The sequence below is a fragment of the Aplidium turbinatum genome, chromosome 4, assembly GCF_918807975.1.
Source record: "Aplidium turbinatum chromosome 4, kaAplTurb1.1, whole genome shotgun sequence".
NCBI classification, from domain to species: Eukaryota; Metazoa; Chordata; class Ascidiacea; order Aplousobranchia; family Polyclinidae; genus Aplidium; species Aplidium turbinatum.
Window position 1 is genome coordinate 10,658,963 of NC_137475.1, and position 26,894 is coordinate 10,685,856.

General features: G+C 35.7%; 1 protein-coding gene across 1 annotated transcript; it reads left to right on the forward strand.

Annotated features, from left to right (window-relative positions):
• Positions 1–26,698, forward strand: LOC145768895 (voltage-gated delayed rectifier potassium channel KCNH1-like). Its single transcript, XM_082580501.1, has 15 exons — positions 1–98; positions 4,221–4,451; positions 5,152–5,277; positions 5,525–5,646; positions 6,487–6,696; positions 9,371–9,565; positions 10,699–10,812; positions 12,775–12,919; positions 13,151–13,306; positions 13,641–13,840; positions 17,732–17,817; positions 18,452–18,618; positions 24,333–24,532; positions 24,903–25,024; positions 26,077–26,698. The coding sequence occupies exons 1-15, from the start codon at positions 11–13 to the stop codon at positions 26,696–26,698; spliced, it is 2,784 nt and encodes a 927-aa protein (XP_082436627.1). The 5' UTR covers positions 1–10.
• Positions 26,699–26,894: the final 196 nt, after the last annotated feature.

Here is a 26,894-nt window from a genome sequence, read left to right on the forward strand (position 1 = left end):
GAAGACCACCATGCCCGCAAATTCAAAACGTGGTTTGGTAGCACCACAAAATACTTTTTTGGAAAATCTCATTCGTCAAACGAATCAACTTGAAAGCCGTAAGTAAATATACATAGTGTACATTATTTCTCATTTCAGTGATAAAAATACGCAACTACAAAGCATTTATTAAGCCCCACAGTTGCATAACATAGCCTACTACCAATGACTTGCACCAGGCCTATGGTTTATGCACTGTAGGCCTATGTGTGTTGTTAAAAAAAACGATATCAAAGAAATTGAAATCAAACATGTTTTAGAAGTGCCCATCGCATGTAAATTAATCTTAAAAGCTTGTTTGTAAAGGTAATATAAGCAATAGCCTATATAGTGTTGGTCAGCCCTACTTAATATTCTGTAAGCCCAGCCCCATAGGTATTAGGCCACTTATGACGGTAGATGGTTGTTATACTTTGTTTTACCTTTGCTATACTTTCAGCAGTGTTGTACGCGTCATTGAAATAAATTGACGGCGTCAGCGTCAGCGCGAATTGCCTAAAAACTTTACGGCGTAAAGTACTGCGTAAGCTCTTAAAGAAATTGACGGCGTCAGCGTCAGCGCTAATTTCTAGCGCTATTTTTTGCCAGCGTCTCATAAAACGGAAATATTTCAACCAAGTTTAGGCTAACAATAGCTAAAAATAAAGAGCAGATATTATGTTTTGAGACTGTATTGTAATTAGCTGCTTAGCCTATTAGTTATTTCCTTACAGAAAAAGCAAGCATTTCAAAACGTTTGTCTGACAATTTGCTGCGTTTGGGACGCATAGCCTAGGCTATTGTCCTTTCCAAGTGAAAACATGCGTTCCACAGCAGCGCTGGTTGGTATTGGTGTGTTGTATTTCAAAAATAAATTGAAAACGTTTACTCGGAAAGGTATCACTGTTCCTAACGTGCTGTGATAGTTTAGCATGTATAAATCTTTTAACCAGGTTCACTGCACCAACATCGCTCTTTTTAGAGGCATAAAGCTCTTGAAATAAAGTATCTTCAACGTTCCGCGAAGCCGATCATGGATTTTTCGCTTTCTGTCTCTGATCTCTCGTTCTCAATACATGGGTGATCACTAGGGCCCGCAAAAGTCAATAAAGTCAAAAATTTTTAAGGACCTCGTCTATCCACGAATCCAAGAATAAAGTTATTTTTAGCACCTAGGGGACTGTTTCTAAGAAGTTTATAGGTCAAAATAAAGTCAAAATTGACAATAAAGTCAAAATTTTCAATAAAGTCAAAATTTGTCAAATTATGGCTTTTGACAAACTTTTTGTGTTTTTTGAAAGTAATTTTTGTCAAAATCCTCGTGGAAGCATTGTAAATCAGGAACTGCGACACAATTAAACCATATTAACCCATAAAAGCAGGAAATATGTCACAATGCTGACGGATCAGCAGTACCTTTTATCGCAAATTGCCCATTGTTTATTCATTGTTACGTATTTAAATATTTTTTATAAAAAGCTCCATCTTCACAAACGTAGTCTTTTCGAAAATCATCAGTTTGGATTTTAGGAATAGCCAAGCTAAATCGTCTTCAGCAAAAGTTAGACAGATTTGTGGGGATTTTCCTATCGCCGAAAAACACGACGCACTTTTTAGGCCTATAATCCATAAAAACCTTGACTTTTCGACAAAATATTACGTTTGGGTCTGAAATCGACAAAATATTATGTTTGGATAACTGGTATCAATTCAAGGAAGAAATGTGACCTTTACAAATAAGCAATTTCGTTAGGTCAAAATAAAGTCAAAATTTGATAAAAATAAAGTCAAAACATTTTTTTTTAGGTCAAAATAAAAATGGCCCTAGACTGATCACCATTTGGCGAACTTCTTCCGAGTGTATTCCAGGGAGCCATTCCAACCAACGCAAAAGCCGGTAATTCGGATGAGTCGCGCTGGCCAGAATACATTGTGAAACCATAGGTGAAACTCTAATTGTGAAACGAGATTTTTCATTTTTTTTCCATGAAAATAAAAAATGACGCATAGCGCTTGACGCTTAAAATCGGCAAAATAGTTGACGGCGCTATCACTTCCGTCAACTGAAAAATAAATTGACGGCGCTAGCCTCAGCGTCAACAAAAAGTTGACGCCGTCAAATGACGCCGTCAATTTGACGGCGTCAACGTACAACACTGACTTTCAGCAGATGCAGAAAGTTTGCTCTGTGCAAGTGTTCTCTTTTAATACAACCAAGTCTTCTGTAAGTGAATGATATGTAAGCCTACATATGCTATGTAGCATACTCGATAAGACAATATCGATTTCTAGTGCAAGCAGTAGATTAAGTTTAAATATATTGTTAGTTGTCCATGTGAAATGACGTTGAATTGTAGTAATAATAATATTGACATGGTTTGCATCTTGTCGTTTTACAACTGCTGAGATATTTCACCGACTGCACTTCGTCAAATTTACAATACATCTTCACTGCTTTAAGCAAGAAAAAACACAAAAGATCCCGTCTTCAAAAACTTATTAGCTAGCTATACCTGACCTGGAATCGAACCGGACTCCCCAGCATTACATGACAATTGATAAGTAGGGCGATTTTTTGTCACTAAAGTTTTTTTTTTTTTGGTTGTACCAAATAACAAAAGAAATGTAGAACCAAAATTTCATGGTTGTGGGGTCAATATTTAAGAAGTTATAAAGTTACCAAAAGCCATTTTTTGTGCTTTTCGATTACTTTGCATTTGTTAGGTCACTTTATTTTTGCACACTTTTTTGCCTAATTCCCCTATTTATTTATCTTTCATTGCTACTGGAGAGATGAATTTACATTCTAGGTAGCTTAATGACAAGGTTTTAATATATCTTATACTATAGTAGGCTACGGATTTTAGGTTTGCACAAGCCCATGCTTGTTCGTATCGCGTGTAGCCTATTCCCAAAAACTCTTAAACGAGAAGTAATTTTTTTCGATAAAACAAATTGTGTTAACTAAGTTAACCACTTGTTTTTCCTACAACAGCTAAAGTGTTTGATTGACAGAAACTTGTTGACAGAAAATGTAAAACATTACGTATGCGCAATTTGAATGTGTAATTAAGATTTAAGTACAAATTGAAACTAATTTACATGCTTTTTTATGTTGAATTACTGCCATTTTATTCGCTTTCTTGTTTTCGTTCATTAAAGTTACTTTTTGGTTACTTTTTTGCAAAATTAAGGTCACATTTTTGAGTTTTTTAGGTTACAAAAAATTGCCCTACTGATAAAAGCAGTTTTTATTCCTTCGATGTGTATTGATGTGTATTGACCTTCGATGTGTATTGTTAGTATTGTACTATAGAGACGACCAGGTCGGCAACTCGTTAGCTAAAGTGGAAATACAATGTGTAGCTTATAGTTGACGTTGCGTTAGTAAGTTAACATCTTGATTTTTATCCTGTAAAATGGAAAGTGTTTGCCATAAAAGAAATAATAATACCTAGAACCTCTTAGATAATGGCAAGAAATGCATTTAAGCTATATTATCTGTCTGCAACAACTGTAAAATTTTGTTCTAAAGTGTCAATTTTTAAATTTTTAAAAGTTTTGAGGTTGGCAGCCTATAACCTAATTAATTTTTATGGATTTTATTTCAACTTTTTGATTAGTATACATTACCAAATTTTCTCACAATAGAAAGACTTTGTTCAAAAAATAATTAAGTTTGTTTTGAGTAGCCTTGTCATCGGTCATTACCAGATGTATCTCTGTTACAATAAAGTAAAATACTTTTATTGTCTTTCTAAACAGACAGAATCTGTAAATTTATACTCGTTTTTTTTAGCCTTTTCAGCTGAAGTTCGCAGCTCAGTAGGCAATCTCACGAAAGCTTATTACTTCAACTTTTGTATGTAAATTGTCAAGTTATTAATAAAGATATTCTGATGGCATTGAAAAAATATTTCAGTTGGCTGGTTTAGGTGTAGGCTACTAGCTTACCTAGTATTGTGAGGGATCCAAGGGGAACCTTTGGGGTAGCTTTAGAATGAGTTCTTTGATTTCTAAGCTTGGATTTCAAAGCTTTGAATCTACCGTATTGTTTTTACTATGAACTTCTTCAGTCAATACTTTTTTGTTGTTTAAGGTGACTTGCCTGGCTTGAGAAAAGTATGCATTGGATACTTAAAAGTAAAATGTGATTAATAGAGATTAGAGAATGAATAAAAATGACCAAAAATTGTTATCAGATTCCAGTTTTGTATTGGCCAACTCGGAGATCATGGACTGGCCAATTGTTTACGCAAGCGAAGGCTTTATTACAATCACTGGGATTCCCCGAGCAGAAGTAATGACCCATTCGTGTTTGTGTGAATTCATGCATGGTCATCTAACGGACATGGAAACAGTCGAGAATATACGAGAAGAACTTATAATAAAAAAGCCATCCCATTTCGAACTGCTGTTATACAACAGACAAGGTGCTTTATAACAAAAATTTAATTTGTCTGCGACGATGGACTGCGTTTTTGTAGCAGCTTGCTCAAATAAGAGTCATAGCGTGTGGTAATCCAACGGTACTAGCTATATTAAATTGGCCTAACGATCATTCAGCAAGGCCACAAAGGTCTTAATGAGTTGATGGAAAGTCAAAAGTCCGTGTCAACATCTTCAAACATGCTGTAGTGTCTTTCCAAGACAAGTCCTTGCAATAGGAGGCGTTCACAACATCAACCAGAACGCATGTCAAGTTCAATGTGTCAAAAGCTTCTCTACATTACATTTTTAACGTTTCTTTTACATTTGAAAAAGTTTTTAACTGCATGTTTGAAGTGGGTATTTATTTTTTCTTTGTCCAAACGCAAAATAGGAAAAGCTTCAATGTTATTATCTTTTAGGTTAGGCTATCATAAAATCTAAACTGTTTTCATTTTTATTGGTAAATTTACAAATGTTTTCCAAAAAGCAATTTAATTTTCAAACTTTTTGTTGATTAGAATAATGACTTGAAGTTCTGTATTTGAGGTTCTTTGTTATGTTATTGAAGTTAATTCAAGATTTTAACCATTTATCTCTGTAGTAGTTTACAATGATATCAAATTTACTTCTTACCTGATAGTGTAAACGACAATTTTAGCTCAATTCTTCAAGTAATCTTCATTCATTTATGGTACATTTCAGGTACACCCTTGTGGTTTCTCATTCAGCTTTTTATTATCAAAAATGAGAAAGATTCGCCTGTATTTTTCCTACTGACATTTAAAGACATTACTTCTCAAAAGAAACCTATAGCAGGCACTAAGAAGGGTACGTTAGATTGAAAGCTGTGACATAAATAATGAAAACACTACCTATTACACTGGTCAACACACATTTTGGTGCCAAAAATGTGTAGCACTACCATGAAATAGCACTACCTATTATTTTTAGATAAAGTTTTGTTATTTTTCTTAAGCTTACATTCTTAAATTTCTTTCAAAAAAGCATTGCCAAAAAGTTTAAAAAAAAAATTAATTATATCTGTGTAACTTTTGGAAATAGAAAATATTTTTAGCTGATAGCAAATTCAAGAACTTTATGGGATATGTAAAGCAAGGCAAAGAGCCAACAGCAACAAATCAAGTGGCAAAGGCTTCTGAAAACTTTGGTGGAGAGAAACCAAAGCGACTCTTTGAGGTGAGAGAAAGAAAGTATCATCATAGTAGCCTACTTGTATTGAATTTTCAAAAGTCTGTCTGAAAGATTGTGCAAAAGTTTCGATTCATTTTGAAGTATTAAGTTTATTTATATCTCAATCGATTCGTTATAATGCTTTTTGAATTGCAAAAACAACTCGTTGTTTAAATTTTTTTTTATTTGCAATGTTTCTACATGTTTTGCTAGGGGTGATCACTGATTAGATAGTTTCGCTTTTTTTTTGGCGTTTTTCGATTTTAGCTGAATGGAAGACTGTTTCACAGTTGTATTAAATGAAAACTAGTAATTAATCACCTTTCAGCCAAAATATTTTAGATCACACCATGTCTTTAGTTTTTAACGAAAATTAAAATAAAATCATTGTTGAATCATACACAGTATCTTTCAGGGCATCTCTTATATTAATTAATGTAATGCCATATAGCAGCAGGATAAACTGCGATTGTCATTAACAAAAGTAGAAAGTAGAATCGATCGTTCCAACATGAAACATTTTGAAGTGTCAGACTTATTACTGTTTTATGTAGTTGTTAGATTTTCTAATGGAACTGAACGGTAAAAACTTTTTAATTTTTTATGATTTTTGTTTCATTTATTCTTCCTCACGTTTGTTGTCTCCTCCAATCACCTGTTCATATTTTTGTCATCCCTGAGATCTATTTAAAATCAAAATGACGATGAAACACTTGCTCATTTTGATCTTTTTTAAAAAATACATTGCAGTAAACTCGGCTGGTTTCAAAGTAAAAGCAATAACGCGTATAAGGTGGGAAAAAATGAAAACTCTACGATTGTTCAATTAGGCTATTGTGTTTTTAGTTTTTGAGCTTGAGCGTCTTACCGAGATACCATCACGAAGCGCCGAAAACGCCTAAACACATTGTGCTGCATTATTCCTCATTCAAAACGGTGTGGGATTGGCTGATACTCCTTTTGACATTTTATACCGCGGTCATTGTTCCGTATAACGTCGCTTTTCAAGTCAAAGGAAGAGATGAGAACTTATGGTTGGGGTCAGACAGCTTCGTGGTAAGTTTTTAGTCCGATCTATAAATTCTTCGTTTGCTTAAATTGCAAAAATGTGGTTGATAAAATGCGTTTTTGCTTAGATTGAAAAAGCTCCTCAAGAAGTTAAACGATTTAGTCTTGAAAATCTCAACCTTTTTACTTCGTAGGCTATGCCCCTGATGGGAGTCTTAAAAATAAGTTAATTCCCCACATTAAAATCTATAAATTGATTATAAGTTACAGTTTAATTTTTTTTTTTAGCAAGTTTGCTTCCTTTGTTGTATAAATGGAGTTTACTTTAAGATGTAAATCTGTGTAGCCTACATTCCATAGAGGATCCCAGATTTAGGTTTAGGGTCAAGCATGTGAAGCAATTTGTTTGTTGTCAGCAGTTTGGTACTCAATTAAAACATGTCGTCTGCTTTGAAAATGTTCTCTGGCTTTTGCCACAACAAATCTTCTCAGTTACTTTTATCCACTGACGTTGTCCGCGCATGCGTGCAAAGTGATCAATGCGAACCTAACAACAAGCTCCAGGCGCATTTTGTGTAGTATACTGTTGCCATTATTGTGCTATACATGCAGGAATGTGTTATTACAGTTCTGCTTACAGCCATTGATTTTTAAAAGATGACCTTCTGTTATTATAACAGAGCGCTTAGTTTCATCGAAAGACAATGTTTTTGTTACCGTAGTTTACGTCTTTCTTGTTTAGATTTATCTTTACATCTTAGTGTTTCCTCTCGTACCAGTAAGTGGGGATAAGATTAAGGACCAGCAAAAATAAATAATTAATGAAATGTTTTCAGTTCTGAAAGTTTCTTCTCTATTAAGTGACAAACTAATTATCAAACAAACCTTCTTTTTTCTCTTTTATGAAGTCTTTTTGGTGTCACACTTTGTCTATGTTTATCAAACTGCGTTACCCTTTCAACTTTGGGGCTGAGGTCGCAATTTTACAGACAGTTCGACCGTTTGAGTTTGTCGACAGTTCTATAAAAGAGATATAAAAACCATGATCTTATCTAAATATAAAAATAAATTATAGATTTATAACTATATCTTTTAAACCTTTTGTTTCATGTAACGCTGTATGTAATTACAAACTCTTGCTTGTTTAAGGTTTTTGAAAAAGGCTTTCTTATGACTGCCTTAATATTTGTCTACTTATGCTAAAAACTTTTTCTCACAAAAACGTAGTACAGAGAAATATCGGTGCCTTCAACATGTAGTGACTTCGAATATGGTGACATTTCTCTAGTCTGTAGTCAGAGATGGGCAAGATCACCAGTATTGGTGATCTTGAAGATCAAGATCACCAAGAATAGGTGATCTTGAAGATCAAGATCAAGATCACCAAACTATGTGATCTTGAAGATCAAGATCAAGATCGTGATCTTGAAGATCAAGATCACTTTCAAGATCACTTTTTGTGTACTTGAAAAAAAAAATGAAGTTTTTGATCAATGATGTTGCAAAAAATAATAACTATAAGCAATCTGGGTAAAGGTAGCCTATATAGTTGGTATTGCTAACTTTTACTTTTAACTACTCGATCGCTGGCCTAAGAATTGTAATAAGTTAGTGACTGTTGCTATTATAGGCCTATCAATTGTTGACGTAGTTTGCTTAGAATCGCAACGTCACCCCCAAGGCAGAGGTTAATTACAGTAGTTCTAAACAGTCACAAAATTTGCAATTAGTTTTATACTTTTTATTTATAATAAATAAAAATAAAGTTTAAACCGCATCATTCTTTACCAAATTTTTGTCTGGTTCATGTGGGAGTTTTTATTCGTGTTACTAAGTAGTTTTAACTTTCACTGCATTATGTAAATGTTTATTGCACCATTTACCCACCTGGCAACTTTGATACTGTTGTCTGCTATCAAAAAAGTTCAGAGGTTTGCTGTCCGACAAACCGCTCCATACTCAGACCCTAAACAAGTCTTGGTCTGGTTGATTTGCTGCAATAAACCACTTTACATGACCAAAGTCGGCTAGAATCCAGATTTTTTAACACCGCCATTCTAGACTTTTGAAACATCTAAAATTGGGTCAATAAAAGCAAACATTTCTTTAAAATTCACATTAAATCATTTTTTATTATACGTCAACATAAAGTACACGGAAGTTGACTTCTTCATTATGACCAACACAGAAAACTTTTTCAATTTTGAAATGGCAACACTGACCAGATTAGATGGAGACTTTAAATCGTCTTTTGTTGGGCACATATCATATTAACAGTGGCTTAATGTTAGTAGTTGCCACTAACTACTTTGTACAGTACGAGTTCTAAAAAAATGCCTCTATGTAGGAAGTAAAATTCAATTTTAAAGTGATCTTGATCTTATTGTTCTTTAAGATCAAGATCACACAAAAAAAAGTGATCTTAGATCAAGATCAAGATCACCAAAAAAAAAGTGATCTTGAGGATCAAGATCAAGATCACGATCTTGAAGATCACTTCAAGATCACTTGTGATCTTCAAGATCAAGATCACGCCCATCTCTGTCTGTAGTGACACTTTTTAGAAGGTTCGTTCAGGTGTCACTATGGGCGAATTCTATTATACTTTATCATGCCTACGTTGGAGAATATTCTACTAAAAAAATACAAAAACCTGTTAATTTAATTATGTTTGTGTGAACTGTCATTCCAAACAGTTTTGATATTGAATTGTTTATTTCAGGATATTATTTTCATGGCGGATATATTAATTAACTTCCACACAACATTTGTGGGTCCTGGAGGAGAAGTGATCTCGGAGCCGAAAGTGATCCGGATGAACTACATCAAGAGTTGGTTTGTTATTGATCTGCTTTCCTGCCTCCCATATGACCTTGTCAACTACGTGTTTTCCAAGTCTGGAGGAGTTTCTGACGAGGTAATTTTCAAAGTAAAAAGCCAGAATGAACTTAATAAAAAAGTAATAATTGAATTTTTGCTGAAAAATCTATTCTTTCTTTTCTTGAGGCTTGGTGCAAAGAACACGTTACTGGACAATGGACATAATACCTTTTTTATATTATGTAATAACATTTTAAACACGGAATGAAAAACGTCATTCCCTATATAAGACTGGTTGTAGCATATCGATCGTTGTGACAAGTTGCTTTCATTGATACAAAAGCCTCCAAAAGTATATTTCTTCATTGTAGATACAATTTACAAAGATGCTCAAAGGTTACAATTTTCTCCCCATTTCAAAAAATACACAGTGTGAAATCTAACCAAGCTCTAATAACGCAGTGTCAAGAATTCCCAGCGGGCTAGAATTAAATTTTATCATTAAGGTACAGCAGTACCCTTGTCTTACAAGCAAAATATCAAACTTGTCTAACCTTATCCTTTGTTTCTGCAGTCAAATTTCCGCTAAGTTTTATTGACATATCAATGATTCCGAACTTATTTACAACATAATACAAAAACAAAATAAAAATTAATTGTCTTGAAATTGAGGACACCTGAGTCCTGAGGTAACCTTAAGGTAACCTGAAGTTAACGTCATAAAGCTTACAAGATAGTCCAAGTTCAATGCTCTGCAATGAAACAAACCTTACAGGAACGTCAAACAGTATCGATTTACCTTGGCTATTGTAAATTGGATAGTAAATGCAGTCCGCATTAATCAGACTTTATTCGTGGTTTTTGGTTGTCATTTTGTTTGTTTTATCAGCCCGATAGCTCAGTTGGTTAGCGCGTGACTTCTGGAACAAACAAGCTTCAAGATCAAGCGGCGCTGATTCCACTCTCGTGATGTACGCTTGAGCAGCGCACGTTAAGAACTGCTCTCCATTCAGCGGCATTTAATGGATGAAATAATTCCTCGGCAACAAGACTTCAACAATCAGAAACTTCACTCTGTCAATCTCGGTGACCGGGCCTGCGTTAGTGATTCAAAGCCTCTACAAGTATACAAAACTGCCAGGATTAAGCTCTGCAAGTAGCTTTCCCAGTCCGAGGATAAAGATTCAATCAAATCAAATCAAAATCTGAGTTTCCTTTGTTTTTGTTCAGGGGATCAGCAGTTTATTTAGCAGTTTGAAGGTAGCAAGATTGCTTCGACTTGGTAGAGTGGCCCGTAAATTGGATCATTACATTGAATACGGAGGAGCAATGCTGGTGTTACTGGTGAGGTTACTTCTATTATTATCTGATGCTATATGGTAGAAATTTCAATAATGCAGCCTGGATGGCAAAGTTTTGTTTGTGTTTTCTCTTGTAATAGTTAAGAACTTATATAGCAGAGGTTAATTCACTAAAGTAGGAAAACTTCCATGATAAATGCCAAGTGGTCAAAATTTTGATTCGAAATCTTATCGTTAAAAAGTCCGCATGGACTAAACGAGGGTGAAAGGCGTGACCTTCTGTTGTTTTACTCTGTCAACACAATTTTTGATGCAACAAAGAAAACAGCGGTTTTGAAGGTTTTCGAGGGTGGCGAATCCAAAAATGAAGTTCGTTTTTTCATATTAAATCATTTTTTTTACTGCAGCCATCACACGTTAAAAAACAGATTTAATACGGAAAACGGGCCTCATTTTCAAACTCACTGACCCAAATTTACCCTAAAAATCTTTTTGTTTCTCCGCCAGAAAGTTGCTTTCAAATTGTTGACTTTTGCAATTTATGTTTACTTCACTGCAAATAATGTTTTGAGATCTGTATTTAGCTAAACATAATTCAACTGATTTGCTTATTCAGGCGAGTAATCTATTTAATGTATTTTGTTTACGCTTATAATGTCTTATAATTCCTTTTTTTTTTTATTAGAGCACAATTTGCCTTTTAATAACCTTTAGAAACCCAAGAGTATTTTTTGTGTTGCGCTGTTGACGGTATAGTTTACTAGGTAGCCAACTGCAAATATGAAGAGATCTTGACGGTGAGAAAAAGGCTGCGGTGCATTTGTGTACCTGCTGTCTCTGCATTATTACTACATGCACCAAGAAAATAGCATTTTTAACGACAAACACCACTTAAATCCTTTGAAAGCTTTCTACATAATTAATGGGGTAAACACTTGATGCATTTCAATGCTAAAAGTACAAAGTGACTAACTACATAGGCCTACACTTTTGTCTCTGCCGTAGCCTACATCGCACTTACTGTAAGCACATGATATTTTAATGGCATTGTAAGTGCATATGTCGGGTAGGATATCTAAAGCTAAAGTTTGCCGACTAAAGGTTGGGCTACAGCACAAGTGCACACCACCACTGCCTTTTCACTATTCCTTGCAGATTTCGGCGTTATAAGATATGAAATACATTTTTGTGGGTTTTATAAATTGTTAAAACATTTTTACAGCATATAAACAATAGCCTAAACAGACATAAATCAGCAACACCGCTATATTTATCATTATAAAAACTAAAAAAATAAAAAATAAGCAAACGTTTTCGGCTAGTCATACAGCCCTTTTCAAGCCTATAAGAGAAATATTTTAAAATAAATAAATACTAAAGAACCATACAGTATCACTGCAAAAATATGGTCAAATCTAAATATTTGAGAAACTGCTCAACTTATAAGTTAAATCACTCTAAGTCAATCAAATGTCGCCAATCTGATCGGGACCAAGAAAGCAACTCTGACAATATCGTCAACCAGAACAAGGAGACTATACCAACAAATTTTCAAGTTTTGTAAAAAGTATCATGATTTTGGATCAGTTGCTTTTGAAAGTTACAAACCCTTGATCTATTCCATGAAGCTTTATGAAACTCTTTGTCTCAGAAAATACAACCATAACATGGGCGACGACATGCGTTTAATCATGTAACCTGATGTTATTGATTTTTCAAAAAGGTTCACTGCTGACTGCACGAATGCTATGTCACCTACGTCACTTGCATTTCATATTTTACATAGCACAATCTATTTTATTATTAATACTACCTCATTTACTCAAAATACGTTTGTTCAATGTTTTTATCAAAAGCGGTCGTTGTCAACCATTTATGATGAAAATTAGTTTTACCTTGGTCGTGATCTAATTGCAAATCAAATAAAATCATGTATCAATAAAGTTGTGCCAGTAAAGTTATCAAGTTTGTAAGGAACCGGCATTTTGAATTTTGTTATGTTTAGGTTTGTTTTTTCGGTCTCTCCGGACATTGGTTGGCTTGTATTTGGTACACCATAGGAGCAGGTCAATTGACGTACAATAACACGCTTGTACAACACAACTGGCTGGTGAAATTTGGAGAGACACTGGACCAACCCTACTACATAGGTAAATCTTCAAACTAAGGTTTCGTCGTGTCTGTTTAAGCGATGGAATCTTTTTATCGTTACATGTTTGAAATGCAAAGGTTGGTCACAAACTTTTAAAGATTTTAAAAGATTCTTTATCCCTGAATTCGTGCGCAAGGACCTGCAATTTTATGATAGGAAAATCCTTTCCCAAGCAATATTGCTTAATTTTGCTTGGTGTCCCATCAGAATAATAAAGTTTTTCATCTAGATAACGACCAAGTTTTTGGAGGGCCGACAGCGAGAGAGTGTTACATTGCTGCTTTATATTTCACCATGACAAGCTTGACATCAGTTGGATTCGGAAACATAGCTCCCAACACTGAAGCGGAACAGCTTTTTTGTGTGATTATGCTCATATTCGGAGGTGAAGTTCAATTTTATCAGTCGTAGCGTTTAGGGTTACTGTTGAAGACCTATTTGTTGGGCCAAAGCTACCCCAATACAAGATATGCACACAAATTCAATTTATAATAAAATAACCGATAATGATGCTTTTATTTTGACTTTTCTCGTGGTAGTCTAATGTGTCTACGATTCAAGTATGCCGGTGAAATTAAGTGTAACTAGTCTACATTGAAGAAGCTTCCGCAATACCCAATACCTCTTTTTTAATTCCTATAAAAATACTAAACACAAATAACCAGTTGCTTCGAATTCTTAGCCTTGAACATTGCTGATCTTTTTCTCCTTGTGTTCAGCTTTGCTATACGCTACCATATTTGGAAATGTGACCACCATCATACAACAAATGTACGCCGATACCAATCGCTACCACGACATGCTAAACAGTGTACGAGAGTTTCTGAAGCTATATCTCATTCCTGAAGGCCTGAGCGACCGTATTATGGACTATATAATTTCTTCTTGGTCGATGAGCAAGGGAATTGACAAGGACAAGGTTTGTAACTCTTTTAAAAGTCACAACATTCTCGCATCATCGATTAAGAGGTTTTTAACACTTTCGTTCTTGCGTGCCGGACCGCTAAGAGAACAAGCTGTGCTTGACAGGCAGGGCCATGGAGAAAATACTTTGGACCCAGTACCAATGAAGTCCTTTGTTTTTAAATTCAGATATTTCTGAAAAATTCGCATTATATTCAAAGATTACGAGTGTTGTGTTTAATAAACCAAAATACACAACAACGAGGTTGTTTCTTTAAATTTTCTGGTTCTTTGCAAAGGTTACGGGTCCCTAAACTTACCCAGGGCCTTGGTCCAAAAGCATCTCCTGGGTCTCCCTGTCAACAACAAAAAACAAACAACTACTGACTATGGGCTTCCAAGCGAATACTCGAGCATTTATTAAAATAAAACAAACTAAACATTTACACGATACCAGCCTCTCAAAAATGCTTTTTCAAGAAAATTTAGCAAAATAATAGGAGCCTTTCACCTAAGAAAGGACATCTTCTTCCGGGAAATGAAGGAACAAAACGGTTTCGTACTAGTGTGTTACATCCTGGACCCCTTAAACGTATCTTATCGCTAAAGATCCATAGATTCAAAATTACCTTCTGGAATGAGTCCCTTGTCGAAGTTTTCTGCTTGCTCATTTATAGTTTTGCATCAGTGGAATTTTACTGGACAATATTTTGTTCCGAAATCTAAACTAAATGATCTTTCTTGTGCAGTAGATGTTTGATGAAATCTGAAAATTTAAACCTGCATATTTTTAAACTGAAGGAGAATTTTGCTTTTGACGCGCAATTAATTTAGGCTAAACGTCATTTTCATATCTAAAAAATAAAGTCGACTTTATTGCTGATACGCACAAGCCGCCTAAAAGATCAATCTAGTTCAAACACTGACCTAACGCTTTTCTATTGAAATGACTTTGGTTTTATTATAATCCATTTGATAACGTTAAGTGCCGTCAAATCGGATTTTCAGGGAAGATTATTCGCAAATGTCACATTCAAGGACAAACATTTTTCATCTTTATATTTTATTTATCAAGATAATACTAATTTGTGAGTAATATGTGGGAGGTGCAAAAAGGATCATCATCGGCCATGCCTGAATAAGGCGTCGGCTACCGTGAGTCTCCACAACGATCGATTGTCCATAGTACTTATTAAGTTTTCAAAAGTTTGTCCATGTTGAAAGATTTTTGAATATTTCCAAACGTGGATGCCCCCGGTGCGTCTGACCAGGAAGTCGCCCCATCATTGCCGAGTGTTCAATTCCGCGTTTGCGGTAGACATGCCTGATAAATGTCATTTGCCTTTTTTTGATAGTTGTGATGAGGACACCAGAGGTGCACCCAGAGCGTCTCCACACTTCTTCGTTAGTGATCTTATCCATCCAGTTAATTCCCATCATTCTTCGAATGAACCAAATTTCAGCACTGTTGATCTTCTTTTCTATCTGCGGGCATATAGTCCAAGATTCACAGCCATATAGCAGAACTGACCAAATGTACACATGCAAAATTCTTATTGTAGTGTTTAGAGATATTGAGTTAGATTTCAGTATTTTGGCCATTTTGATAAAAGCTTGTTTGGATTGTGAAATTCTTGATTTTACATCGCTCCAGCATCGACCATTCGAAGTGACTACAGAACCCAGATAGTTGAAACTACTTGTGAGACCGTTGTATTCTGTATTTTGATTGTAAATACCGGAGTTATTTCCTTTGATGAGATGGTCATACAGAAGATTTTTGTTGCATTCAAATTAAGTCCAAGGTTCTCACTTTGCGAATATGTCGAGCAAGTTTTGTAAGCTGGAGTTTGATATGGCGATTAGTACCGTGTCATCTGCGTATCTTATGTTGTTGAAGTGTTGTCCACCTACCGAGACGCCTTCTTCTTCGTCTAGATGTCGCAAGATCATTTCGCCATAAAGTGAGAAAAGATCAGGTGAGACTACGCACCCCTGTCTAACACCTCTACGAATTTGTGTCCACTTGCTCAGCTTGCCATCTATCCGTACTGCTGCTGATTGATCCCAGTAGAGATTTCTAAGAAGTCGGAGGTCTTTACCATCTGTGTCTAAGCTGTCAAGCATCTCCATAAGCAGCTCATGTCTAACACGGTCGAAAGCTTTGCTGTCGTCCAGAAAGCAGAGGTAGGCTACAGGTCTTCTCTGTGTTCCATCGACCTCTTAGCAAGTGTCCTGGTTAGGAATGTGGCGTTTCTAGTCCCTTTGTCTTTCAGAAATCCGCATTGCACATCTGAGATTTCGGGATTGATACATCTGGGTAGTTGATGGAGTAAAACGATCAAAAAAATTTTGGTGAAATGACTCATTTGACTGATTGTGCGATGTAGTTCGCAATCAATTGCTCCGGGCTTCTTTGGTAATGTGATGACGATCGATTTTAAGAGGTCCTCTGGAATTTTTCCGCCCGTTATAAATCTCATTCGCGATTTCAGTCAACTTTGTGATTCCAAAATCGTCTAAAGCCTCAAGGGTTTAGGAAAAGGATAGCAAAAAGGATAGCACTTCAAATTTTTTTAATTTTCAAAAACTCCAACCGCTGTGATTCTTAAATTTGAGTAGCCTACAAACCATGAATAGGTAATTGGACGCTGACGATTTCAACGTTTTAAATGAAAAACCAACAAATGTCATCTTTATTGCAATTCATTCTAAAAGAATGAAGTGCAAAAAGCAATTCTCATCGGGGATTCCGCAAAACAACACGATCATGTCGTCATTATACGTCTGTCATCATGGAAGGATGAGGACTAGTATATACGTAATGTCACACGAGAGCTTATGACACCCCACATGCTCTTCAAAGCTAATTTTCTTTAAGAAATATGAATGATCTTCCAAATCTGCAAATGGCAATTCGATGGATTACAGTAAGAAGTAGTTTCCAGTGGAGGAACGCCTGCTTTTGAAAACCAAAATGACATAAATTTTTGCGTTTTAGACTGCCAAATTTTAAAATGATGGCGTGCACTTGTTTCTGGAATGAAAATGTTAAATTTTTGAAAAATTGTAGAGGCTGTAGTCTAGTCATGATGTGCTGTACTGTATAGCAAATTTTAAAACAACAGCTTAAATAATTAAAGAAAAAATTAAACGTGTTGCCATTTTTTCTCGAAAGTGACTGGCCCTTAAAATCTTAGCGGCCCGCGAATACAAAAGCATTTCTTGGACCTTTTGTCAACGCTACTGGCAAAGGCTACAATTTTCGGCTGAGAAAAAAATTGTTCAAAATACGTAGTCTTTTCGTATAAAGCCGACGTTCTCCTCATTAAGTGGCGAAGAACACGAGAAAACACATGATAGAACCACTGAAATTTTTGATATCTTCTCACTTCAAAACCATTCAATAGTCTTTAAAGTTCAGATAAAATGCTGCTACGTTCGTTCCGTTTCCTCTTTAAGATACCCAGACAGCTATATACTTTATTTGGTCCAGATCTGGTAAGATCCTTACCCGATCTGATAAAGATCTGGACCAGATGCAATGGATGTCTAGATAAGTTCCTCAGTTACCTGGTCTTTATAATTTATTCTTCCTTGTTTTTAAAGTTATGTTTTTAACTTACGTTGTTGGATTGCCAGTAGTAAACGCTTGATAAAACATAGCGAATATAACAGTATGAACCTAATGTTATTAATACACTTACAATAATAATACAGATGCTGCGTTTTCGGACAAACCCATCATGCACATGATAATCACATTCTTGTTAGAGTAGTTGCACGTGTTTGTGTTTTCCATGTAAAATAAGGTGATGTTTTTAGCTTGGCATCTTTTGGATATTCGTTGCTGAACCATCGAAGAAATCAAGCAATATCAGATTAATTAATTTCACTGATTGCTCAGGTGCTGAATTATTGCCCGAAAGACATGAAAGCAGACATTTGTGTGCACTTAAATCGAAAGGTTTTCAACAAACATCCTGCTTTTAAGTGAGTGACTACCGACCAGTTATTGTGGTAAAATTGATTGTTTTGAAACAAATTTTAAATATCTATAAAAATCAGTGATTAAACACAGGTGATATGTTTAGTATTTTTCGTTACGTTTAAGAAATATTAAATAATAGTAAAACAAACAACAATTTTGCGGCCGTAGGTTTGCTATTGATCGCAAAATTGCAAGTAGGCTAGGTCATGGACTTCTAAATAGTAGCATCTGGACTGGAAACTCAGTGGGCAACATGAGGCCAAACAGTTGGTACTTCAGTTGGCCAACAGTGGACCAACAGGGTTAGTTACTTGGCTTTAGGCCCACTGTTGGCCAACTGTGGGCCAACAGTGGGCCAACAGGGTTAGTTACTTGGATGTTGGCCCACTGTTGGCCAACTGTTGTACCAACTGTTTGGCCTCATGTTGCCCACTGAGTTTCCAGTCCAGATGCTACTATTTAGAAGTCCATGGCTAGGTTCTGTGTATTTTACACTCAAGCACAGCACCTTCCTAAAGCATTCTGAACGAATTTTCGTTCAACGGACAAGCCTTTTCCAGAAAACTGTGTCAAACGTCACACAATTTCTGCAACATCAGTTGCTTCTGAAACATATTGCTGTTATTGTTGCCTCAGATTAGCAAGTGATAGCTGCTTGAGAGCGCTTGCAGTCGAGTTCACGACTACTCATAATGCACCTGGCGACATGATCTATCACACTGGAGAAAGCATTGACTCGTTGAACTTTATTGTGTCTGGTTCCTTGGAAGTTATTCAAGACGATGAAGTTGTAGCTATATTAAGTAAGTAGAAGTTGAAGTAAACGGTGTACTTTTATATTTTTGTACTAATAATAAAATATCAAGCTGGCTTGGTGAAATGGCCCATTAGTAGCCTGTAGCGCCCTGCATTTCACCTTATAGGTCTTTTTAACGTTTGTTGCCGTCGTGAAATTTACAATTGTGCTTCGGGATTTTCACCTTAGGTCTTTTCAACTAACTTTCTTTAGGTTTGTTACCGTCATGAAATTGTCGTTCTTTTACATATATGTAACGCTACCCAGTAATTCAAGTAATTTTGTAGTTGTGCCTCAGGATTCTGAAGCGTGATTAGGGATTTGCGTTCCTCAAGAACTTGCATGTTAATAAGCTAAAAGCATTCTTGCAACAGGCAGTTTCAATCACATATGCGTAGTTCTTCGTCTCTTCAACGTTTTAGCCTACAGATGTTTGATTCCTCAGCGACTATGTATATCGCGTTTTGGCCTACAATTCGACAGATAGAGAATTTTGCTTTTGGTGTAGAGCAGGGGTTCCCAAACTTTCTGTTCATCGGTACCCTTTGGTCAATTTATAGATTCGCTCGTGTACCCCCAAAATTTTCTCATATTTTTGGCTTTAGAAAGTTTATTAGATATTGCAACAAATTAACAGTAGAGCTGCATTAGAAGACTGCATACATGATATTTTGTACCAATCAAAGCATACAAAGTCATTCATAACAATGTAATCCAAGGTTAAACAAACACTACAATCAAACAAACAATATATCTGCTGAATAAGCCCAGCAATCCTAGCTAATGTGATGGATGAGAATGCTTTTTAGCAAAAAGCTTATTAATACGAGGTGAAACATTAGCAACAGCACAACGAAGATCATGTTCAGGTGTTTTGAGCTGTGATCTGTTTTTTGATTTGATTCCAAACAGCACTGAAAATGTTGACTCACACAACCATGTTGATGGAAACAACAATAGTGCATGAATAGCTGGTTCCGCAATCTTTTTGTACTTTTTTGTACGATGTGCAAGACTTGCACATCGTAAACCAAAAATCACTTAAATTTCTCTCAGAGTACACATCGCGTGCAAAGCCATCATGTTGGAGTTCAATCAGTTCCTCTTGCATCCCTGTCCCAGCCTGCAGTGTCTGAGCGTTCGCGGTGAAAGGATTGGAAAAGTTGCCAGAGCAAACATTTCCCCTCCACAACTGAAGTTTCGCCAGAAATGCTTTGACTTTAGCTATGAATTCACACACTGTTAGGTCTTTTCCTTGGAGACTCGTGTTTAGCATATTCTGAGCATCAAAAATATCAACAGGTAGGCAAGGATCAAAATAAAAAAATCATCCCTCAAGGAAGTGACAAAATATTCACATTTGTTTGATTGTTTAAAAAATCCCAGCAATTCTTAATGTATCCTTTGAAAAGTCAAAATGTACCCCTGGGGGTACATGTACCCCAGTTTGGAAACCCCTGGTGTAGAGAGTATGTCAGAGTATGGTATAATTTTGGTGCAGCTCACTATAATATGATTTGGGTACAGTAGTGATATTACTTCTGGCTCCGTCAGTCAACGTTCAGCGTGCAGTTTCCTGGGTTGGACTTATGATTTTAATTATGTTCTGTTGTGGAAAGACGATTGCAATCTTTTAAATTATGTGGTAAAAATCATACATGTAGTAAAGAAGTACAGACCTCGTTCTCGGATCATTTCTGCCACATTGTTGTGCCCGAAATGTCGCTGTAGACTAGTATTACAGCTAGGTATGAGCGGATAAGTTACCTACTGTCCGCTACATAGCCCAACATCTCGACTCTTGACATACCCTAATATCAGTCAAACTGAGATCACAAAGGATCAGATTCAGTCTCAGTTTAAATCCTTGGTGAAAAGCTTAGTGTCTGGAGGCTATCATACGTGCATAATATTAATTATAAAATATCCGAGATATTAATAAAGTAAGTTGAAAAATCACATATATAATTGTCATATCATCTATTCTAACACAAGATGTAAATCGCCTAACTTTTTTTTTACTTTTGGTTGTTAAACTGCAATTCACACATTGAACTGCGTGAATATAATTATGTTATGCCACAGCTGTGTTTCCATGCTACTAAACTAGACACTAAACACTAATGAAAAATTGTTGATAAAGTTGCATTTTCAATATCACTGTTAGATATAGATTAGAGAGCGCTTACAGGAATAGGCTACCATGCTAGAAGTATCGCTGACGCGCTCTTCAAAACGCAGCTAGATAGCTAACATCTCACTATAATCCCTATGTCAGAAAGCCGTGATTTTTGTGTACCAGATGTTGCCAACGTTCCTATTTTGGGAACATACAGTAAATGCAACCGTGAGAAAGTGGCCTCTAAAAATTTGCAGACTAATGATATGGGAAACGATTTATTAGTTATAATGCTACAAAATTAAAAAGAAAGTTTCGAAAAAAGTTTGCAGGTGTATAGTTGGGAAAAGCTTATTCTCGACAAGTAAAAAGTCGATTTTTTGGTAAAATTAGTGCTCTTAAAAATTACGATGTTTACAAAAATTATAACCTTTTACGCATTCATAAGAAATATCATTCTTTCAGCAACAACATACAAAACAAGAAAAAATTAGAATACAATTCTAGTAACTGTACGTGACTTTAATCTCATGTTCTCATAATGGGAGCGTTGGTGCGTAAACGGTAATAAACAATTTTTACTTAATAGCCTAATGGTTACTTGGGTTAATAATAGTAGGCTACATGCCTTCCTCCATTTTTCCCTTTTTGCAAAATGTTTTCACATTTTTTCCCCAACCCCCCGACCACATTATTTTATTTTTTGACCTCAACTGTTGCATTGTCCATTTATCTTAGCCTAAGTAGGCTATTTTATTTCGTTAAAGCTTTAACGCTCCAAAAAACGTTTTTTCTAGAACCACTGCTGGGTCGAATATAGATTAAACATACAATATTCACAAATACGTTACAGCATAGAGAACAAGCTAAACAATTGTGTTTTTCGTACACGTGTGAGGTGGTTTGAAAATGTAAATGGTATATCTTCAGCAATCAACTGATGCAAAACGTCTAAAGTAAACCACATAAATCTATTGATTGAAAAAAAGTAATAATTTATTATTACAAAATAACAACGGCTAGTCTGTTTGTATTGAATTGGAGTAGCCTATCACGGAAAAGGTTTCATGGCACTTTTTGTTTCTACCAAAACGTTTGGGTAGGAAATAAAAGTATAGCGAACGTTACATCTGCAGTAAAATATTCAAGAATTAAAGTTTATTGATGCATTGTGTGTGTAAAAAAAAAAAATTATGGTCAGTCTGCTTTACTTGTTATGCATTGTTGACATACTGCAAACACAATTTGCTTCAAGGAATCCGTTGTAGTTTATTGTGTTTCGGTTTGCTCGCTGAATTTTGAAAAATTGATTAGTTACTTTTTTTTTAGTCTGGTTAAATTTTTAAACAGATCCCCGAACTAGGGTCAACAATCACTAGACTTTCTACAAGTAGGTTATACCGTATATGGTTTGTGCGAAGCTTTGTTCGGGTAGACTACATTTCTGGTGACCAAAGATATTTTGATTCTAGCACTAGTTGCAACGTTCATCTGATGAAAGTGAAAGCAACAATACATCCATTTCACTTTCATCAGATGAACGTTGCTTGCAACTAGTGCTGGAAACGATAATTTTCCTGATGAACACCCAAGCTTTTCAGTATTGAACGATATTACTTACGGTATGAGCTAAAGGTATAAAAGTATGGCACTCGTTTCTTATAATAGGCTACTAGCCTACCATTCCTTCTGTGAATGTGGTGCCGAGGAACAGACCGCAGACCACATCATCAATGACTGTACCATCTTCAAGCCACCTAACGGAGTGGAAGGTCTGCGCGTCATGGATGATGAAACTAAAGACTGGCTGCTCTCTGGCAGCCTTCCAGTGTAGTCCGGGAACATCGTGAATCTGGGGTGGTAAAAGGATAAACCCTCGGCCCTAGAAGCTCAGACGACGACGACGAGCCTATCATATTTGTTTTGTATTCTCATCTACTCAGTATGAAGTTCCTACATTGCTGAATATGGGTAGTAGCCTAATAACTAAATGAAATAAGTTACCAAGTTGGGATAACTAGTCTACAGTATTTTAAGCTATAGTTTTAGAAATGTTAGACAGCATAAATATATGTAGGCTACAGTGTATATTATTCATTGTAAAAATTATCGACTGACAAAAGTGTCCAAAGCAACTTAATCGTGGCAATTTTGTAAGCGTCAATTTACAGAGGTTTTGAACCTTTAAAAGCAAGAAACTTTAGTGGGTAACTGATGATAAAAAAGATAAGCAAGATGTCAGCATTTGCTAAGAGAGATGGAATCTATTCCTTAATTTAAACAACAATAGGCCTACCAGTGAAGAAAACTCCGATACTAATTTAAATGATAGACAAGATCCTTTATGCTGGATCTCACAGGTCAGATGTGTCAACATCGCAGCACAGCGGGGTCAAGGTAGACCAAACTTTCTTGGGAAGAACTTGTAAAACGTGACCTTGCAGCCCTGAACATGGGACTTTGCCAACCCAATAAATTGTGAGGTGTGGAGGGGAAGACTTTGTTCTCGACAGACAGACAGGCCACACCCTCGACATGAGGATTAATTCATGGCCTGTATAATCAAAATTGGTTGATGATGATAAGATGCAAGCAAAAATGATGACCTTCCTGCCATTATTGCAAACGCAACGTTCAAGAAAGCAATTATTGCAGCCGGTCCCAAATAACCTAAAGGACCACTTCTAGGAGATCCTTTCCAAAACTATTGTTCATTTTCAAAAAAGATAATGTTTTCTACAAAAATATTTGTTCTGTTATTCTTCAAGCATGAACCGTGTTTACTGCCAACTAGGGCTGTTCGAAACGAACTTTTTCAAATCGAAACGAAACAAATCCATCTAAAAGATTTTTGTTCCAAAATGAAACAAAATCAAGAAAAATATATAATTTTAGGTCGAAACGAAATTAAAACAAGGAATTTCGCTTCGAAACGAATTATTTTTGTTTCAAACAGCCTTTATGCGAATTCACTTTGATGTAGGCTATAACTTCTTGGCACTTTTTAAATTCCCAAATTCTTGCATATTTCGTTTCGAACGCAGAACGAAACAAAATGGCTTGGATTTCGAAATAAAACGAAACGAAATACTTCACTCAGAAATTATTTCGAAACGAATTTAAAACAAGGAATTTCACTTCGAAACGAAGTATTTCGAAATTTCGAAATATTTTGTTTCGAATTGCCTTACTACGAAAATTGCTGTTTATTTTGTCATGAAATAGCCTCTCGAAGGTCTTCTAACACACTTCAAATCCCATGAGATAGAGAAGAGGAGGAGGTTCCAACAGGTTTAAAAGACCGGATACATTTATCGCAGCAAATTCAAAGTCATGAAAACTCCTCTCATCATGCGGAGGCGTGTGTCATATACAGTATGAGCAACGGAGAAATAGTAATCACAATTGAAGAAACATTGTGCGAGTCTTTACTGGAGAATGTAGGCTGCAAAAAATGGGTAGTCCATATTGAATGCTTGCACCGGACCCCCAACTGACGAAGTTACGGCCATGTTCTTAATACTTCTTTGTTGTAGCTTAAACATCAACTTAACGTAATTTTGGTGAAAACTAATTATTATTTTTCTTTGTTTTATTCTCAGGTAAAGGTGATGTGTTTGGTGATGAAACTGTATGGAGAAATGACGTTGTGGCCCAGTCGCAATGCCACGTGAGGGCTCTCACCTATTGTGACCTTCACTCTATCAAAAATAACGCACTGATGCGTGTCCTTGCGTTCTATGATCAGTTTTATTCAACGTTTTGTAAAAAAATGGTTTTAACGTTTAACTTACAAAAAAGAGTAAGTAGAATTCTGACAAGTTGTTTTTAGCAAATTTCGTAGGCCACGACTGTATTTTAACTTTTACAGAAAATAAAAACCACTTTTTTCCTTTTGATAAATTTAATCTTTAACCACTGTATTTTGTTCAGATGTAGATAAAATTATAGTTTAATTGCTAAAGAGGACATCGTGATGTTGAAAACGTTCGATGTGAGATTTGTTTTTAATGGCTAGTTTTTGTTTTCTCCAAATGTTAAAGTAAACGTAAATGTGTTAAATCTGGTTGAGTTTCTCAGTTTTGCATGCTTATGGTGAGCCTACAACATAACAAGCTCTCTACCGAAGCTCTATTATTGTCTAATAGCCCATTAATTTGTGTCTATTTCAGCTGTTATTTCGAAAAATATGCGACATCGAAAGAGAAAAAGAAGAAGAAATAAAAAGAGCAAATGACGTAAATCATGAGAGCAATCTCCCTGAAGGGCACCGAGTTCGACAGTTTGTAAAAATGTAAGTTTTCATTTTAGATGTTCGATGTTTACAGAGCACTCACAATGCCAGCACTTTATATGACACTGAATAAATTTCTTGAGGATTAACCCATTGAAAGATTGTAGATTCATCACCAATGCTGAAATGGGTTGACTGAGGTACTTTTGTCTGTCTCGGAATCTTTTTGGGGGAGGAGGGCTGTAATGAAATTATAGGTCCACTGTTAATATTGCGATAACAGGGAACCTCTGAAAAACGTCTTTTTCAAAGAAGTTAAATGTCTCTTTTATACGGAGAGACAACTAAATTCTTGAGGAAAAAAACTATTGTTTTCATTGTGCATTGTTTTGTGTGAGATCGGATCAGGGTTCCCACACATTTTTTATAACCAAATTTTCTACTTTTTCAATACCAAATTTAAAAAATTTTCTATCTAATTTCGATCTAAATTGCGCATTAACAGTGCTTAATCAATGAAAAGTTCTGTGCTGTATTATTTCTAAACACGATCATGTACATGTTCAAAATTGTATAAGCGGACTCTATTACATTCGAATCAGTATGAAAAAGATAATGAAGTAGAAGATTCCTGTTTGAACAAAAACCTTTTTTTCAAAAAATCCAAACTGAAACCGGTTTACTATTTCAAGATTCTTTAATCTTTATCTACAATTTAGTCATCAAGGATTTATATACTTTTTCAATACCAAGAAGGAGGTTTCACGAAATTTCCAACCTTTTCCTGGTCTGGAAAACGGTTTTCAAATTCCCTACTGCGTGGGAACCCTGCCGGATGTTGGCCTAGTACCTGACTTGTTCTATCAACGGCTCGGATTAAAATTAGGTTACAGATAATTTTCATTGGATTACATTGAGGTTAAAAAGAGTGTGATTTATGAAAACAAGAAAATAAAAAGACCGCTTTCTCAGATGTTATTATCTTTTTATTCTCTTGTTTTCCTAAACGACACTATTTTCTTTCTTAAATCTATGGAGAAATGTATCGTTCGAACTTTTACCTTCAACATGGTCCTGATATTTTGCGTCATTACAATTGCTTTAAATTGCAGTTTAAAAGAACGGTGTCGAGAAAGGCGAGAAGCTCGAGAAAAAGAATCCACAAGTCTTCCTAGAAGCAGCAGGCGAAAAAGTCTCACTTACAAAGCATCTCAAAACCTTAACTCAACAATGGAACAGCAAAAAGACCTAGCTGTGGCTGGTACTAGCAAAATGGATAGTGCAGCCACCTACACTGTTTTAGAAGAACAAAGCACTATTTTTGCAGAAGACACCAAAGCATTACAAATATTGATACAAAAAAATGCTATCGGTATCGCGCGGATCGAAAAAACATTAGAGAAAATTGAACTGTTCATCGCTGCTAAAGGAAGCATTAACCAAAATAACAACAGCAACGCAAAAAGAATCTCAGAAAAGCCGGTATCTGTCCGGAAAACAAACAATACACTTGTCACAGTTAAAACTAGGAAAACTGGTGTCCGAAATTTTTCAAAACTAATTGACCGCAGAAGCGCTCGTAAAGCTTCTTTAACCAATAGCGTTGTATTTGTAAATGAAACTAGCTCAAACTACTCAGATGTAACACGGCATTCTGAAGGCGAATCGTCGGCAGAAATCTGCAGAAAAACGGTGATTACTGATCTTGAAAGTGAAGAAAGCCACACAGCTTGATAAAAAAGTATGGCAACATGTTAATAGCTTAGCATCATGCCCAATCAAAGACGACTGGCTGTTTTTTAAATGGCTTGTAGACGAACGCAAAGTTGAAAAAATTGCCTCGAGTAGGCTAAAGAAAGTTTCCGTTCCTAACATACTTGGCTACATATGAATCCAGATTTTGACTAGGCTAACTAGTCAAGAACTTACA